At 63.5% G+C, this 15,861-nt stretch overlaps 2 protein-coding genes across 2 annotated transcripts; both read left to right on the top strand.

Moving 5' to 3' along the window:
- Nucleotides 1-1,036: 1,036 nt before the first annotated feature.
- On the top strand, nt 1,037-2,549 carry SRXN1 (sulfiredoxin 1). Its single transcript, XM_069034257.1, has 2 exons — nt 1,037-1,337; nt 1,506-2,549. Exons 1-2 carry the CDS (start codon nt 1,077-1,079, stop codon nt 1,707-1,709), a joined length of 465 nt encoding a protein of 154 aa, XP_068890358.1. The 5' UTR covers nt 1,037-1,076; the 3' UTR covers nt 1,710-2,549.
- Nucleotides 2,550-8,270: 5,721 nt separating this feature from the next.
- Nucleotides 8,271-12,079, top strand: TCF15 (transcription factor 15). Its single transcript, XM_069034410.1, has 2 exons — nt 8,271-8,876; nt 10,692-12,079. The coding sequence occupies exons 1-2, from the start codon at nt 8,400-8,402 to the stop codon at nt 10,764-10,766; spliced, it is 552 nt and encodes a 183-aa protein (XP_068890511.1). The 5' UTR covers nt 8,271-8,399; the 3' UTR covers nt 10,767-12,079.
- The last annotated feature ends 3,782 nt before the right edge of the window (nt 12,080-15,861 follow it).

Genomic DNA, 15,861 nt, shown 5'->3' with positions numbered 1-15,861 from the left:
TAAAGCGGCGTGTGAAATCCCGGCAGCGGGCGCAGAGCCCGGCGGGCAGCCCGGGGAGGGCGCCGGCAATGCTCACACACCCCTGGGGCGCCGCTGCGCTGGATGGGGAGGATTAGGTGAGCAAATTTTATTTCAACTCGTCGGTGGCAACAACGCAGCAGAGCCCCTGCTCCCCGGAGCAGACAGGCATTGCCACTCCCCACCCCTCTCTCCTCATCGTTTCCCACATGTGGGTGCCAATGAGGGAAGGCAAATTATTTTTAGCATCCAGTTTGTCAGCAAAGACCTAGCTGAGCCCTGAGCTCCCAGTGACATCAGTGCAATCTTTCACCCGCAAAGTCATCACCAGATTCACCTAGCAAAAAACTAATTCCAGAGCCTCACAAACCCATCCCTGACCATCACTGGCACAGTTCCGAGTCAGCTCTGGGGCTGGGGACCCTCCATGATACCAGGGAGCCACGGTGAGGGCACTGGGAGCAGCCATCCGCTGTCATCGTGCTCCTGCTGCAGATCCAGGGTGCCCCGGTTGCAGCAGCCAGAGGTGTGGGAAACCCAGTTCTTCCTGGGAGCCTCTCCCCACTTGGAACACTGGTCTGAAGAAATGACCTAGAAAGGCTCAGGGCTGAAGTTCTTCAGTGCCTGTCCAGCTGCGGAGCATCCCGGCATCACTGCTCGGCTCTGGAGTTGTTTCATGCCTCATCTTCCTTGCCGTGGACCCCATAGGTGTCAGCGCAGCAGGGAGGGGGCTCTGGGTTGGGGACGTGTTCCTGGTACAGCCAGGCAGGTGGTGGGCGTATCCCAACTCTCAGTTGCAGGATGATCCTTAGTGCCCCGGCACGGCCAGGTGGGACCAGAGACTCTCGGGGACAGGATGGGGATCCCCAGCACACAGAGGGGGGCGGCTCAGCTGCCGCGTGCCCGTGGGTGTCCCAAGGGAAAGAGGAGCTGAGGGCAGCCCTGACCGCAGGCTCTCCGGAGCGGGCAGCGGGCCAGCCGGCTCTGGCACCCGGGCCGGAAGTCTGTCCTGCCCCTTCACTGTGACTCTGCAAAACCGTGGGGCGGCGGCAGTGACGATGACGATGTCTGGGCCAGGAGGAAGCAGAGAGGCCCGGCTGGGCGCTGCACTGCTCGGGGCAGAGCGGAGGGCTCGGCTGAGCAGGACAGAGGAAGGCCAAGGCCGGCCGGCAGCCACAGCCATGGCTGAGGCCGAAGGCAGAAGCATCCATACACAGCACATCTCGGCCGTGCACAACGTGCCCATGCGTGTCCTCATCCGGCCCATCCCGGCAGAGCTGGAGCCAGAAAAGGTGCAGAGCCTGATGGAGACCCTGCAGGTGAGCACAGCCCCCGGGATGCAGAGGCAGCCCCTCCTGCACCCACTCAGAGGGCACTGCCGGGGAAGCTGACAGCACCCAAGCCCTGGCACAGTCAGGTCGGGGGGTGTCAGGACAGGTTGGGAGTGCCGGGGTGTGTTGCTCTTGGATGTTTCTCCCCCTTCCCAGGAGGATCCCGAGCGGGTGCCCCCCATCGACGTGCTCTGGATCAAAGGCAGTGAGGGTGGCGATTACTTCTACTCCTTTGGGGGCTGCCACCGCTTCGCTGCCCACCAGGCACTCCGCCGGGAGACCATCCCCGCCAAGATCATCCCCTCCACCCTCAGCGACCTCCGTACCTACCTCGGCTCCTCCACGCCCCACCTGCGCTAGCCCAGCACCCCGAGGATGCCCAGCAGCCCGCTCTGTCTCTGTTGGTTCTGACCCGTGAGCGCCTGGTGAAGACGTGGTCAGGGTCCCCCAGCCCTGGGGAGTCCCCAGGATCCCTCCAGCCGGGATGGGTCAGGGTCCCCAGCCCTGGGGAGTCCCCAGGATCCCTCCAGCCGGGATGGGTCAGGGTCCCCCAGCCTTGGAGAGTCCCCGGGATCCCTCCAGCCGGGATGGGTCAGGGTCCCCCAGCCTTGGAGAGTCCCCGGGATCCCTCCAGCAGGGACGGGTCAGGCTCTCGCCGGTACCGGGAAGCGCCCGGCTGGGCCGGCAGGTGGCGCAATTGTGCCGCGCTGCGCCGCCCGGCGCGGCCGCGGGGTCCGGGACGGGACGGGACGGGATGAACCGGGACGGGATGAACCGGGACGGGATGAACCGGTTGGGGTGAGAAGAACCGGGGCACGGCTCCATCGGGAGTAGCTGAACCGTGATGGAACAGGCTGAACCGGGGCACGGCTCAACCGGGAATAGCTGAACCGGGATGGAACGGGCTTAACCGGGGCATGGCTCAAGCGGGAATGGCTGAACCGGAGCACACTGGAAGTGGGACAAGTCACAGCTCATTCGGGGCATAGCTGAACCGGGAAGGGGTACAGGAGAACCGGGACACAACAGAAGCAGCACACAGCCGTACCGGGAAGAGGCACAGCCGACCCGGCATGGCCAGTCCCCAGCCCTCCCTCAGCAACTCTGGGCTCACCCGTGGTCCCAGTCTCCGTGGGACCTCCAAAATCCTGGGGGGGGGGACACTCGCTGCTGCACCTGGAATAAAGGTGTTCAAAACTCCTGCAGCTCCTTAGCCTGGTGCTCTAGGGGATGCTGAGCTTGGGAGCAGGGATGCAGTGGTGCAGCATGGCACAGCACACCACAGCATGGTGGCCTGGCATCAGCAAGAGCAGTGGCTGCGGGCACACAGGACAGCGACAGATGCTTTGCAGGGGGATAGATGTTCTGTGAGGGAGTGGATGCTGTGCTGAGGGATGGATGCTGTGACGGGACAATGCTCTGCCAGCCCGCTCTGCCATGCAGAGGAATTCAGGGTCAGCTCTGGCCCAGCTGTGGGGGTGCATGTGGTCCCGCCATGCTGGGAAGCTGCCATTTCTGCAAGCACCACGTCGTCACCCCACGTGCAGCCTAGAAAAAACGCCTCGAGCATCCCCTGGGCATCCCAGCATCCCTCTAAGTCGAGAGCCTCCATCCAGGGAGGGGAAAGGCCACTGACTCACTCACTACGCCATGAGTCAGCAGCAGGACTGGGACAGGAACCTCGGCCGGACACTTCTGCCTCATCAGCCATGCTCCTCCCCGCACGGATCCTGTCCCCCCCAACGCAGAAACGGGCTGGGAGAGGAGAGCACGGCTGGGTCGTTTGCATGGCAGGAGCTGGCAGTGCTGGCATCAGACAGGGCACAATTTACCGCTGCCTCCACGTTTCCGCAGGATCCACTGGGGAGGAAGAGCAGGGTGGGCTGGGGGTGCTGGATGAGGGAAGGGACTGGAGAGAGACTCCGGCGTGGCAGAGCTGCATGTGCCGCATCAAAGCAGCTGTGTGCCGGGAGGAAGCCCTGCAAGCGCTCACGGAGAGCAGCCCCGGCCCGGGGCTCCCTGATGGGCCATAAATTTCTCCTAAGAATTGTGGCGTGCTAAAAAGTTTCCTCTTGTTAGAGAGCGGGGGGTGGAGGAGGAGGTAGCAGCTCCTGCGGCAGCTCCTGCAGCAGCTCCTGTGGCAATGGGGACCTCTCCAGAGTGCCCCCAAACGGGTGTCCCATGGCAGGTACAGATGTCTGCCCATATCCTGTGTGCCCCCACTGCTGGGCATCTCACATGGACTCTGTCTGCCCCACTCTCATGGGCTTGTGCCCCTCATCCCTTGGACAAAAGGCAGCTCAGCAGAACTGGGACTCCATAAAGTGGGAACGAAATGAGGCTGCCCAGATCCCACAACTTTCCCTGCAAGCTATGGAGGCTTCTTCCACTTGGGAGGCCTGCTGCAGGATCTGCTTTTCCAGCTTAGCATCCCCTGCAAACAGTGCCAGGTGTCCGTGCCAGCCCCAGGGTGTCCTGACATCACTCCCAGGGCTCCCTGGCACCAGCTGGGAGCCAGGACCCGGCGCTGTGCCCAAGGTGCTGTGTGAGCATCTCCAGGGCTGACCAGTACATCCGTGGGGCTGGCATGGTGTGCGCAGTGGGAGCTGGTTCCCAGCTGGAGCTGCTGGTGCCACAACCCCCTGGCTGGCACAGGAGTGGGTCTCTCCAGAGCCCTGCACTGCCTCCATCCATCCATCCTCCACCTGTCCCCCTTCCCTCTGCCTGACCCGCAGGGTCTCTGGTGTCGCCGGCTGACAGCCAATCCGGCTGCCTCCAATCCATTCGTTCCAGGGCAGGAACAAAGGCGCTTTGTGGGCTCCCCCCAGCCCGGGCCGGGTGGGGGGTGGGTCCCAGCTCCGGAACTGGGACAGACTTCCCTGTGCGACAGGCGTGTAATGCCTTCCAGACCAGCAGCCCCAGCCCTCAGGTACAGCCCGGGGGGTGGAGGAGGCCTGGTGCTTCCCACACTGCCTGGGGACCCACCAGGTCACCCTAAAACAGCCCCGATCTGGGAAATGGGGAAACTCTCCTGTTCCCCCAAATGTTCCACAATGCCCAGTCCCCATGGGACTCATGTCCCTCCCCACCAGGGGGCTCCAGTGGCCCCAGGGGCTCCCAAGTTTGCCTTCTCTGGTCTCGCAGCATTGGGGAGCAGGGATAGACTCCCCTGGGATGAGACCCCTGCGTCGCTGGGCTCAGCGTCAGGCAGGAGGCAGCTGGACTCAGAGGCTGTGTGTGCCCAGCTGGACAGGACTGTGGTTTTGGGATGGGGCTGCTCCCAGGCCTGCAGCCTCACTGGCCTGAGCACCCTGAAATTTGGGATCTACAGGCAGAGGAGCCAGTCCTGGACATCCCCTGGTGCCAAGGTCTGGTCAGGGCTGTGGACTTGGGGCACTCAGTGGGGTGGGATGTGGTGGGATGGCATGGATGGGTTGTGATGGGAGAGGATGGGATATGATAAGACAGGGTGGGATGGAATGGGATGGATGGGATATAGTGGGATGGGATGGGGTGGGGTTGAATACGGATCAGTCCAGCACTGCTTCACCAGGGCTCAACAGGGTCAGGCCCAGTGTCCTGGTGACCACATGTTCCAGCATTGCCGTGGGTCTGGAATCCATTTGCCTCGCCGGCCGTGGTGTTTTCCCAGCAGGGCTGGAGTGATCCCGTGGGGCTGGGGGCAGCCCTGGCCCCTGGCCCATCTGCTCCCTGTTTATTTTCTTACACTTAAGTATCACCTCGAAGATAAACACTCCCTGGTGTGGGGGGCAGGGGGCATTTCCCTGGCAGCAGAGGCAGGACCTGGCTCTCAGGGTACCCAGCATCCCAACCCCACAATGCCCCCCAAGCAGGGGATGCCTGGTTGAGCTTGGGTCAGGGCTGCAACCTCATGCTCAGGCCATGTCCCCTCCATGCTGTATGTCCCATGCAGGGTCCCGTGAATGCCTGACCCACTGCCTGGTGCCGCCCTCTGCCCGGGGGTCAGCTAGTTTGGCTGGATCAGCCAGGAGAGCTGTGATGCCAAACCCCACCATGTCCTGGCACCCGCTCAAGCCCACAGAGGGTTTGCAATGCCACAGCCTCAGCTGCGCCTCGTGCTGCCCAGCTGAGTCAGAGCCCAGGCCACAGAGCTGGGGGAGATGGGGGGGCCCAGGCACAGGGGCTCACGTCTGTACCCCACACCTGCCAGGCAGCACAGGAAAACTCGGCTGCTGCCGCGCGTCCTCCTGCCCCGCAGCCACAGCATCCACAGGCAGCTGGACAGGCAGGGAGCCGGCAGCGTTCCCTGCTTCCCGTGGCTCCTGCTGTTCTCCCAGTCAGGGATGACAGCTCCTGTCCATCCATCCTTCTGTGTGCAGCACCTGGCAAGGCAGTGGTAACACATACACGTCTGTGCCATTGTGGGGATGTCACTGCAGCAGGAGGTGGTGGCATTCAGAGTCTACATGGCACCCACAGGCACACGTGCACATGCACACATCCACATCCACGTGAAACTGCACAAACCCGTGCACACACCCTCATACTCACACATGGCCCTGTGCACACACACACACGGATGTACACATCTATGCATGCCTGGATGTACAGATGTGTGCAGCTGCACGCACACTCACATGTACGCACTCCTGTGTGCCATCCCCACCCCACACTGAGCCATCTCCTGTCTGCTGCTCCTTTCCTGTCTGTGCCCCGCCATGTTCCAGACCCCACAGGCCACCAGCACCCCACACGTGGCCATGCCCTCCAGAAAAGCCCGCGGGCAGCTCGGCTGGGCATGGGGACTGGGTGACCCCCGCAGCCTGTCCCTGTCAGCTGGTGGCCATGTGTGGGACGTGCAGCTGAGTACACAGCCCCTGCCATCCGTCTTGCTGCCTGTCAGGGCCAGGGGCTGCTGTGAACCCCCAGCCCAGTAAGACTCAGGGGCGAGAGGAGGGCAGAGTGGGGGTTCCCCTCTCCGTGCAGGCACCTGCCTTCTCCCTGCCTGCTCCCTGATTGTCATGCCAAGGGCCTGCCCATCCCCAGCTTTGCTCCTGGCACTGCCTGCACGTGCCCTTTTGTGGGGGTCTGCACCTGGGCAGGGGCTACAGAAGGTTGGGGTCCCTCATGGGGACTAATGCATGGTGAGAGGTGTCAGTGCGGACACAGTGCAGAACCCTGCCCACCCTCATCCCCAGGGGATCCCTGTCCTCTTGCTCAGCCCTGCATTTCCCTGCCCCCAGTGGGACCCCTGGCCCTTGGTGCAGCCCTACATGTCCTCAGCCCCAGCAGGACCGCCAGCCCCCAGCCCATCTCTCTGCCCCCCACCGCGTGATTTACAGGCTCTGCACAGGCAGACAAATGGTGAAGGAAAACAGGGCAGGAGGGTCCCGCCGGCTGGGGGCTGCCTGTGCCCCGTGGGGGGCAGAGGGGCCGTTTGCTCACAGCCAGCAGCATGGAGGCAGTGGAGTGGTGCTGGTGCCAGGCAGCACAGCTGCCCCTGTCATGGTCCAGCAGCCACAAGCCCTGGCAACACCAGGAGAGCCCCTGGGGGGACCCAGACCCCAGGAGCCATATCGTCAACTCCAGTCCTGCAGCCATAGGCTTTTGGCCATGGGGCACTGAGGAACATGATGCCACCCCATTCCACAGCCCCCAGGGCACCCCATTGACCACCTCACTGAGGTGTTCGTGATATGCCGGCTGTATTCCATGGCCACTGTCCCAGCCCTGGAAAGCCTCCAAGATTTCTCCTGGCTGTGGAGCTGCTGGACAGTGGGGACTGCAGCTGGCACTGCCAAATTCCCCAGCAACATCCCCGGCAGCCCTGGCGCCATCTGCCAGGAGCCAGGTCCTGCCCTCCACATGTTTTTGCCACTTGACCTGAATCATGCCTGGAGTATCGTGGAGGAGGAGGAAGGGAGGAAGGCAGGCAGGAAGCCTCCTGCCTGCTTGGTTCAGCTGGCTGCCCCCCTGCCTGCTCCTGGGAGTGTTGGGCTCAGGGCGGGGGGGTTGAAGGCAGAGTGGGACTCACATAGACCTCCCTGGTGAGGAGGAGCAGGGCCATGGTCTGTGGTACTGAGAGCCAAGGAATGACAAGGAGCAACCATCAGGCTGGGGGACACCCCCAGCCCTTCCCAGGACACTGGTGATTCCCGCTGCTGCTGGCTCATCCCTTCCTTCTCAGGAAAAGACTCTGTGTTTCCACTGCCGGCACACACCTTCCTCCTGGGCGGGAGGAAATGCTCCTGGCAGTGCTGCCGGCAGTGCCGCCCGTGTCTCTGCATGTCCCCCTGCCCCCTCCCATTGTGGGCAGGCAGGGTGCCAGGCCCTGGGAACAGAGGAGCAAGGAGTGCATCCCTACGGGGCTGCCTGCCCTTGCTGCTCCCTGACTGCCCCGGGCACCCTCCTGGGCACAGACCCTGCCAGTGGGCCGTGGCAGGGTGTGGGCAGCAGTGTCTCTCCCACTGGCATCCCTCTAACAAACACCCCAGGCACCGCACCAGTGCCACCCACTCCTGGTTGCCTTCCCCATCCCAGCTCCTGTGCCCTGTGTTCGTCCCATGCCACCCTGTGTGGGACCCAGGGCTGGCAAGGGACAGCACACGTTTCCTGTGGGCTATGTGTGACATCGCTCTGCAGGTGCCAGAGGCCATGGCACAGGAAGCACTTGCCGGACAGTGGCCCTGGCGCTGCCACGGTTCAGAACCACCGTGGGCATGACCTGGGGTCAAGGTGCCCACAGCCAGGCCAGCGTGCTGGAGTGGGGCCAGGCCAGTGGCCAGAGCCAGCACTGGCTCTCAGGACTGGGGTGAGGACGCTGGCCGCTGGCCGCTGGCCGGAGCTCGGGGGGCCGGCTGGGGGTGGGCTCCGGAGCCAGCCCCTCCCCGGCCGTATAAATCCCGATTCCCCCTGCAGACGGTCGTCCCAGCCCTGCTCAGCTGCCGCAGCGGAGCAGCAGCGGGAAGGCGTCCGGAGCCGCCGTCGCAGCTGTGCCGGCGGGGGAAGGCTCCCCGCAGCCCGGGGGGTCCCCCCAGCAGGGCCGGGGGTGCGGGCGGGCACCCCACCATGGCCTTCACCATGCTGCGCCCCGTGGCCGCCCGCGTGCTCTACCCCGACCTCAGCATGCTCTCGGAGGACGAGGAGAACCGGAGCGAGAGCGACACGTCGGACCAGTCGTTCGGCTGCTGCGAGGGCGCCGAGGCTCGCCGCAAGCTGCCGCGGAAGCCGGGGCCGATGGTGATGGTGAAACAGAGGCAGGCGGCGAACGCACGGGAGCGGGACCGGACCCAGAGCGTCAACACGGCCTTCACCGCCCTGCGGACCCTCATCCCCACCGAGCCAGTGGATCGGAAGCTGTCCAAGATCGAGACCCTCCGCCTGGCCTCCAGCTACATCTCCCACCTGGCCAACGTGCTGCTGCTGGGCGAGGGCTGCGAGGACGGGCAGCCCTGCTTCAGTGCCATCTATGGCGCCAAGGGCGACCTGGACAGCAAACAGCCCCGCAGCATCTGCACCTTCTGCCTCAGCAACCAGCGGAAAGGGGTGAGCGGGATTCTGGGATGGGTTAGGGATCCTCCTGCCCCTCCTGGCCTGAGTGGGGCAGAAGGCTCAGCATGTCCCAAAGGGATGGGGGGCAGCAGACCCTGCCTGGGCTGAGCGGGGCAGGAGACTCATGGCTCAGTGAGAACCACAGCTTCTGGCTCCAGCTCCCACTGGAGGTTTCGGCTGCTCCTGGCCAAATCCTGCTTGTAGCCACACGCCTACAGCTCCTGCTCACGTCAGAGGGCTGGGCTGCTCCCCCACGTCCATCCGGGCTGGGAGGTCTCAGGGGTTAAACAGACACCCCAGAGCTGGCGGCATTGGCCGTCCCAGGGGGAGCTCAGAGCTCACTGGCTGACCCCATCCCCATCCTCATCCCCATCTGCATACGCAACCCTGCCAGCCCACCAGCACTGTGGCAGGGCTACTCCAGCAGCTCTCTGATGTGATGAGGACAGGCAGAGCCCAGAAGACACCCCTCGAGGGGGGCCAGACAGAGTTTCCCATCCAGTGTTCCCATGCAGGGTCTGCTGGCAGCACTGGCACATCTCCCACAGGGCTGAGATGGCCATGGCAGAGCACCCCTGCCCTGCCCTGCCCCGCCCACCCAGCTGATCCCCCCCCCAACATCCTGAAGGTCGTGGGACACCTTTCCTGTGGTGAGCCCACCCTGCTGCCCATGCCAGGGTCCTGGGTGCCCCTGACTGAGGAACAGCTGTGCAGGATATGGGATGCAGGGCTGGAAGTTGCCTGACCTCTTTGACATCCCTTGGCAGGGCTGTGAGCAGGGGCTGCTGTACCCACCACTGTCCCCACAGACCCTCAAGGTGTCCCACGTGTGACCCCAAGCAGTACAGCCATGGGTCACACTCCAGCCCTCAGAGCTTTTTCAAGTTTTGCTGCTCCATTTTTAATTGCTCCCCTGCTCCTACCACCCGCTCAGCAGCCTCTCCAGCCCTCCTGGGGTCCTCCAGCCTTGGTCCCTGGCAGAGCAGCCCCAGCTGGGATCCTCTGGCTGCTTCCCGGGGCTGGAGCCAGGAGTCTGGCACAGTGCTGGATCCCCCAGGGGACCCTGTGGAGGCACTGGGGCTGGGAAGCTCGTGCTGGAGGGCAATGGTGGGAGCTGGTTTGGGATCTGACTGTGCATCCCAGCCTTGAGGCTGAGCTGGAAAGGGGCTGTACTGGGCTGGAAATGGGCAGGGCTGGAAATGGGTTGTACTGCACTGCAAATGGTCTGGAAATGGGCTGTACTGGGCCATGCTGGGCTGTGCAAGGCTGGAAATAGGCTGGGCTGGAACTGGGCTGTGTTGGGCTCTGCTGATCCATGCTGGGTTTTACTGGAATGTTCTGGGCTAAATCTGGACCATGCTGGTCTGTGTGGGCTATACTGATACAGGAACTGATAGCTCCCTGCTGGGAGGTGGGGCTGAGCTGTGGGGCCGGACTATGTGAGTCTCTCCAGGGCTGTGGATCTGTCTGGGGCCATGTGTCTGTCCTGGGGTGCTACTGGCCCTGGCCACAGGTGCTGAGCAGCCATGGGGGTTGTGTCCTGCAGCATGGCAAGGCCAAGGGGGACCCACTTTGGAGGGCTCCATCATAGCACCCACCTCCCAGCCACCCACCCAACCACTCGTCAGGCATGGCCCCCTCTGTCTGTCTGTCCACTCCAGGCAGCATGGAGCTGCCCCAGGACTGAGCCACTGGCCATCTCACAGCGGGTCCCCATGGAGGAGTCGGTGTGGTGGACATGGGCAGGAATGGGGTTCCCCCCATCCGGACACCCCACGGTACCTGCAGCTCTCCCTCCTCTCTCTGCAGGGCAGTCGGAGGGACCTCGGGGGCAACTGCCTGAAAATGCGAGGGGTCACCCCACTGCGAGTGTCACGGAGATGAGCCGGGGTCCGGCAGCACCCACCTGAGACAGCGGCAGAGGCAGATGGAGCCCGCACATGCCAGCCCAGAGACCGCAGCGGGGAGGGAGGGAGCTGCTCACCCGAGGTGGCAGCAGCCGAGCCCAGGCTGGCACCACACCGACACTGGCCCTGGAGCCGGCAGTGGGGTGGGAGGACGCTCCCGTGGCCGAGGCTGCCCACGTGGGGCAGGGCCGGGGAGGGGGTCCCCACGCCCCGGGGCTGGACTGGAAGGGGCCTGTGTGTGGCCGGCGTTGAGGTGCTCCGGGGGGACGGTGTCGTGGCCCTGGGGACGCTGGTTGTGCACGTGCAGCCGCTTGGAAAATAAAACCCTATTTTTCTGATGGGCCAGTGCCTGCCTGTCACCCCAGTGTGGGGTGAGGTGGGGGTCCCCAAGATGGCCCTGGACCCCCCTGCCCTGCACAGCTGCTCTGCTACTGGAACCAGTGTGACCATCTCAGCTCTACCCACTCCTGTGCCACAGTGGGATTCACATGGGGTGAGACCCCTGGGTGTCCCTGTGTCCCCAGGCCCTGATGACAGCTTTGGCCCCGCAAAGGCTGCAGAAGTCCCAAGGGGGTCAGTGCCGCGCCATGGGATGGGGATGGCACCTCCAGCCCTGTGCTGCAGCCTCAGGTGCCCAGCTGGTGGGTTGGGGTTGGTGTAACCGCTTTTGTGCCTTCCCCTCCACCTGATACATCATGACTGGCGTGATGTCACTGCCACCACAACTGCCACCATCGCCACCACTGCCACCAGTACTATGACTGCCACCAGCACAATGACTGTCCCCACTGTGACTGCCACTGCCACCATGCAGAGCTGTGCATGACCATGCAGAGCTGTGCATGGTGGGGCAGCAGGCAGCAGCCCCTGCGTGGGGTCAGGTGGGGACATGGGGGGTTCCCAGGCCAGACCCCCACATGGGATTCTGCTTGAGGGGGCTGGAATGGCTGGGCGGTGCAGAGAGCTGAGCCTGGGAATGGTGCTGTGCCAGAGCTGGCGGCTCCCAGGGGCCGGTGTGTCCCACGGAGCAGAGGCAGCTGTGGATGGGGCGGCTGGGGGCTCCCCACAAGGGTTGAAGAACTGTAGCTGCTCTATCTCCCTGGGGTCCTGGAGCCCGCATGGAGAAGGGGGAGCACACTGGGGGTCCCTCTGGAGCCTGCCCCAGGCAGGGGCTCTGTTGGGAGCCCACAGCACCTCTCGGCCCCCTGCTCACCGAGGTGAGCCTGCCCTGGGCTCCCTCCCCCGGGTTTGATTTATGGAGCTGACAGCGCGGCGCAGCTGTGAGAGCTGGTCCCAAGCAGGGACCGGGGTGGGTGGGAGAGGTTTGTTCTCAGCGTGGCTAATGTGTCCCAGACCCCAATAAACAGCCGTGAGATTCTCCAAACAGCCCAGGACACAGAATCCCTGCCCCCGGGTTTATCGGGGGGCAGGGGCCGTGGGGGATGCTGTGCTCTGCAAACAGCCCGACCTGCACATGAAAGGGGACCGTCCCCGTGAAGTAGCGGCTCTGGAGCCCCCCAGGGGGCCAGCAAGGGCTGTGGTCCCAGTGCTGGGGGCAGAGCAGGTCCCAGCACTGAGTGTATAGGTCGCAGTATGTCCCACGGCTGAGCACCAGTGTCCCAAGATGTCCCAGTGCGAGCAAGTGGAGCCTCAACAAGCTCCAGTACAAAGACATGAGCCCCAGTGAATCCCAGCACAGGAGCTGGGCATCCAGTATGTTCCAGTGCCAGAGACTAGGGCCCTAGAAAGCTCCAGTATCAAGGCTATGCACCCCAGTATGTCCCAGTGCTGAGGCTATGGGATCCAGCATATCCCAGTGCTAGGGCCATGTATCTCAGCACACCCCAGTGCCAAGGATAGCACAACGACCCCAGAGCAAGCCCCAGTGTAACAGCCCTGGGTCCCAGTACATCCTAGTGCAGAAGTTGGGCACCCAGTAACATCCAGTGCTGGGGTTATGGATCCCAGCACATCCCAGTACTGGGGCTATGGATCCCAGCATGTCCCAGTGACGAGCCTGTGGGTCCCAGTACATTCCAGCCCCTCCCAGCACCATGAGAGGGAAACGGTGACTCAGAGCTGCTGGGCTGGTGGGAGCCGGGTGCCCCTTTGCCCCGTGTGGGGTGAGCGCCGTGGCCACTGATCGCCCACGGCCACCTCCAGCTCCCCGGCAGCCGCAGCCCCGCACCGAGCCCAGTCATGCTCCCCTCCCATCCTCTCCCCTTCCTGCGTGCGGACACCCTTGGAAAGGCTCTTGGCCGCTTTCTCTGAGACAGGAAGGTGTCCCCGAGTCTCAGGAAGGAAAAACACTCAGTGCTGAACCCACAAAGACCGTCTCTGAGGGGCCAGGGCTGGAGAGGCTCCAGGCCTGACATCACCTGGGAACTGGAACCAGAACCGCAGCTGCACTCTGCGCCTGGTATTTTTTTTCTTTAACTTGTGTTTTTAAACTTTCTTTTTATAGATTTTTATTTTATTATTTTTTTTCCCCTTTCCCTTCTCCATTCCCCTCCCAAATATTTCAGCCTCCCCACAGGCTGGCCAGCCAGGCTGGAATGCAGCAGGGCTGCACCCGCGGGTGCCGGGAGCTGCCTTGCTGATAGGATGGATGAGGCTGGGTCTGGCCAGGCAGGAGCTGCTGGAGTTGTGGCCAGGGGGCCAGCCTGGGGCTCACCTCCAGTGATGGGGGGCCAGGAACTGATAGCCCCTGATACTGCTGTGCACCAGGGCTGCTGGCCAGAAAGGGACACAGAAGGGTCTGTCTGGTCATGGGGTGTGGGAGGACGGAGGGCACAGGGGTCAGGCAGAGCCTGTAGTCTGTGGGCAGCACTGCTTTCCTGACCCACCGCCCCCAGGATGGGGCTGCAGGGTCAAACCATGTCTGAGCCTGAGTCAGTGAAGCAGGAGGAGCCAGACAGGGATAGAGGACACAAAGGCAGATTTTGGGCCCAGGATCCAGCCCTCCTCATTCCTTGTCCTTTGGCAACACCTTTGGGCGCTGCATGGCCCTCCCTGGGCTTCCCCCAGAGTCGAGGCTCATGCTAAAGATCCCAGTGTATCCTGGAGCAAAGCTCAGTTGCTTGTTGCCTGGGAAATCCTCCCTGTGAAAGTGACAGCCTTTAACTGAGTGTCACAGGTCACTCCCAGCCCTGTTGGACCTGGGGGCGAAGGACTGGGAAGGGATCCCCAAGGTCTAGATGGCAGTGAGTGGGGACAGGATGACACCACTCTGCTGCTCAGGGCAGAGTGGAGAAAAGGATCAGGGAGGGATGGGCAGTCAGGGATGGGATGGGGGGGAATAGGATGGGATAGGTTAGGATAGGATGGGATGGCATGGGCAGACCAGGGGGCAGCATGATGGTCCTCTAGGTTGGGATGCTGGGCAGTCCCTGCCTCCCCATGCCAGCAGACTCAGACTGTACTGACCCTCCAGCATCCTCTCAGGGTCCCTGGGGAAGAAACCTGGCAAAGGATCTGCCTGAGACCCTCAAGACACCTGCCAGATCCTCACCATCACAAGGGATGCACAGCAAGAATGCCCCAAGGTGCCACCCATCCCAGGGGTGCAGTGGACACTGCTGTGGGGCTGCCACCACCCTGCCACGTCCCCCCCACGCACTGGACCCCTCAAAGCCGTTCACCCTGCTGGGACCTCGTGCCGGCTGCGGTCCCTGGGGACACAGGCCCCGCAGCAGGGACAGGGTGTGAGGCCGTGCGTGGGGTGAACGCCAGGTTAATCTCCCGCTGGAGCTTCCCTCTGCAAACAATAAGACAATGCCCGGTTGGGGCCGCCTGCGTAACCAGCGGCGTGGAGGGGAAGTTGTAATATTTGGATTTAGCACTCAGTAAATTAAGGAAGAAAAAGGAAAAAGCGCTGGGGGTAATCAGAGCAGGGCTGGCCCCGTGCCCTGCCCCACGGCTGGCGGCCCTGGGGGCTCAGCTCGGCCTGGGGACAGCAGCTGAGCAGGGTCAGCAGCTCCAAGTCAGTGAGGCCGGGCATGGCTGGGAGCGGGATACATCCCTGAGGGCCAGGCAGAGGATGGGCATGTCCCCACCATGGGGACAGCAGCCTGGAGGGTCAAGGCTCGGATACCCAGCAGGGCTGTGGGCAAACATCTCCTGCCACATCAGAAAAGGGATCTGGGCCAGGAGGTTATTTTAATCCAGACCTATTCATGGGAAATAAAATCCTACTTCTGCAGCTGGGGTGGCTGGGCAGGAGAGGGCCCGGGGGGGGCCATCACCTTCAGCTGGCAGTGAGTGACAGGGGGTGACAAGGGAGGGGCTGTCCCAGGCTGTCTCCCCTGCACAGCCCCTTTCCCAGCACGAGCCCTGCAGTGGTGCTGGCTCCCCGGGATCCCACAGCAGGGCCCACACTCAATCCAACAGGCATTGTGGTTGGGGCTCTGAGTGGGGACGGGTCTCACTGCAGGGGCCCCCTGCAGATGCTCGGGGCAGGGACAGTGCTGCAGGGATGGCCTTAACCCCTCTGAAATGCAGCCTTCCCACACATCAGCAGCCCCACTGCCCCAGGGCTGCCCCCGCTTGCCCTGGACCCAATGGGGTGAACAGGGACACCCCAGGGAGCTGGTTTGGGGGGGGCAGGATCTGAACTGGGGTCTTGGCAGGGCTCTGTCCCCCCCGTGCCCTGGGAAGCCGCTTTCCCCACTTGGTGACCCCAGGGTGGGGTGCAGTGCACGGCTGGCAGGAGGGCAGGGGCAGGTGGGGGAGAGGTGACCAGCGGGCAGCAGCGGCACGGGAAGGCCTTCGGCACCGTGCCGCGCGCCGGGAGCCCATTTCCCCACAACAGGGGCCGTTATCAGCGGCAAATCCTCGGAGTGGTCCCAGGGGGGACCTCCAGCCCTTCCCCTCCACCTACCCCATCGCTCTCCCGCTCCGGCCCACGTCAATGCTGCCGCGAAGGTGTCGGAACAATCGCCTGACAAAGAGCTATTTTTAGGGGCCGGGGCTTGGAGCGAGGATACAGCCCGGCCGCTGACAATGGGGGGAAGGGGGCCGGGCTTCCCCCGTGACCACTCGGCAGCAGAAGGACCTGTAAGATTTCCTCGATG

This window comes from Aphelocoma coerulescens, chromosome 20, assembly GCF_041296385.1.
Source record: "Aphelocoma coerulescens isolate FSJ_1873_10779 chromosome 20, UR_Acoe_1.0, whole genome shotgun sequence".
NCBI lineage: Eukaryota > Metazoa > Chordata > Aves > Passeriformes > Corvidae > Aphelocoma > Aphelocoma coerulescens.
This window is presented reverse-complemented; position numbering and strand designations above follow the sequence as displayed.

What these genes read in the sequence shown, in the direction of transcription:
- SRXN1 (XM_069034257.1), top strand. Translation starts at nt 1,077, where the DNA reads ATGACGATGTCTGGGCCAGGAGGAAGCAGAGAGGCCCGGCTGGGCGCT. An exon ending in GCCTGATGGAGACCCTGCAG is followed by an intron (nt 1,338 to 1,505) that starts GTGAGCACAGCC and finishes CCCCCTTCCCAG; the next exon opens with GAGGATCCCGAGCGGGTGCC.
- TCF15 (XM_069034410.1), top strand. Translation starts at nt 8,400, where the DNA reads ATGGCCTTCACCATGCTGCGCCCCGTGGCCGCCCGCGTGCTCTACCCC. An exon ending in TCAGCAACCAGCGGAAAGGG is followed by an intron (nt 8,877 to 10,691) that starts GTGAGCGGGATT and finishes CTCTCTCTGCAG; the next exon opens with GGCAGTCGGAGGGACCTCGG.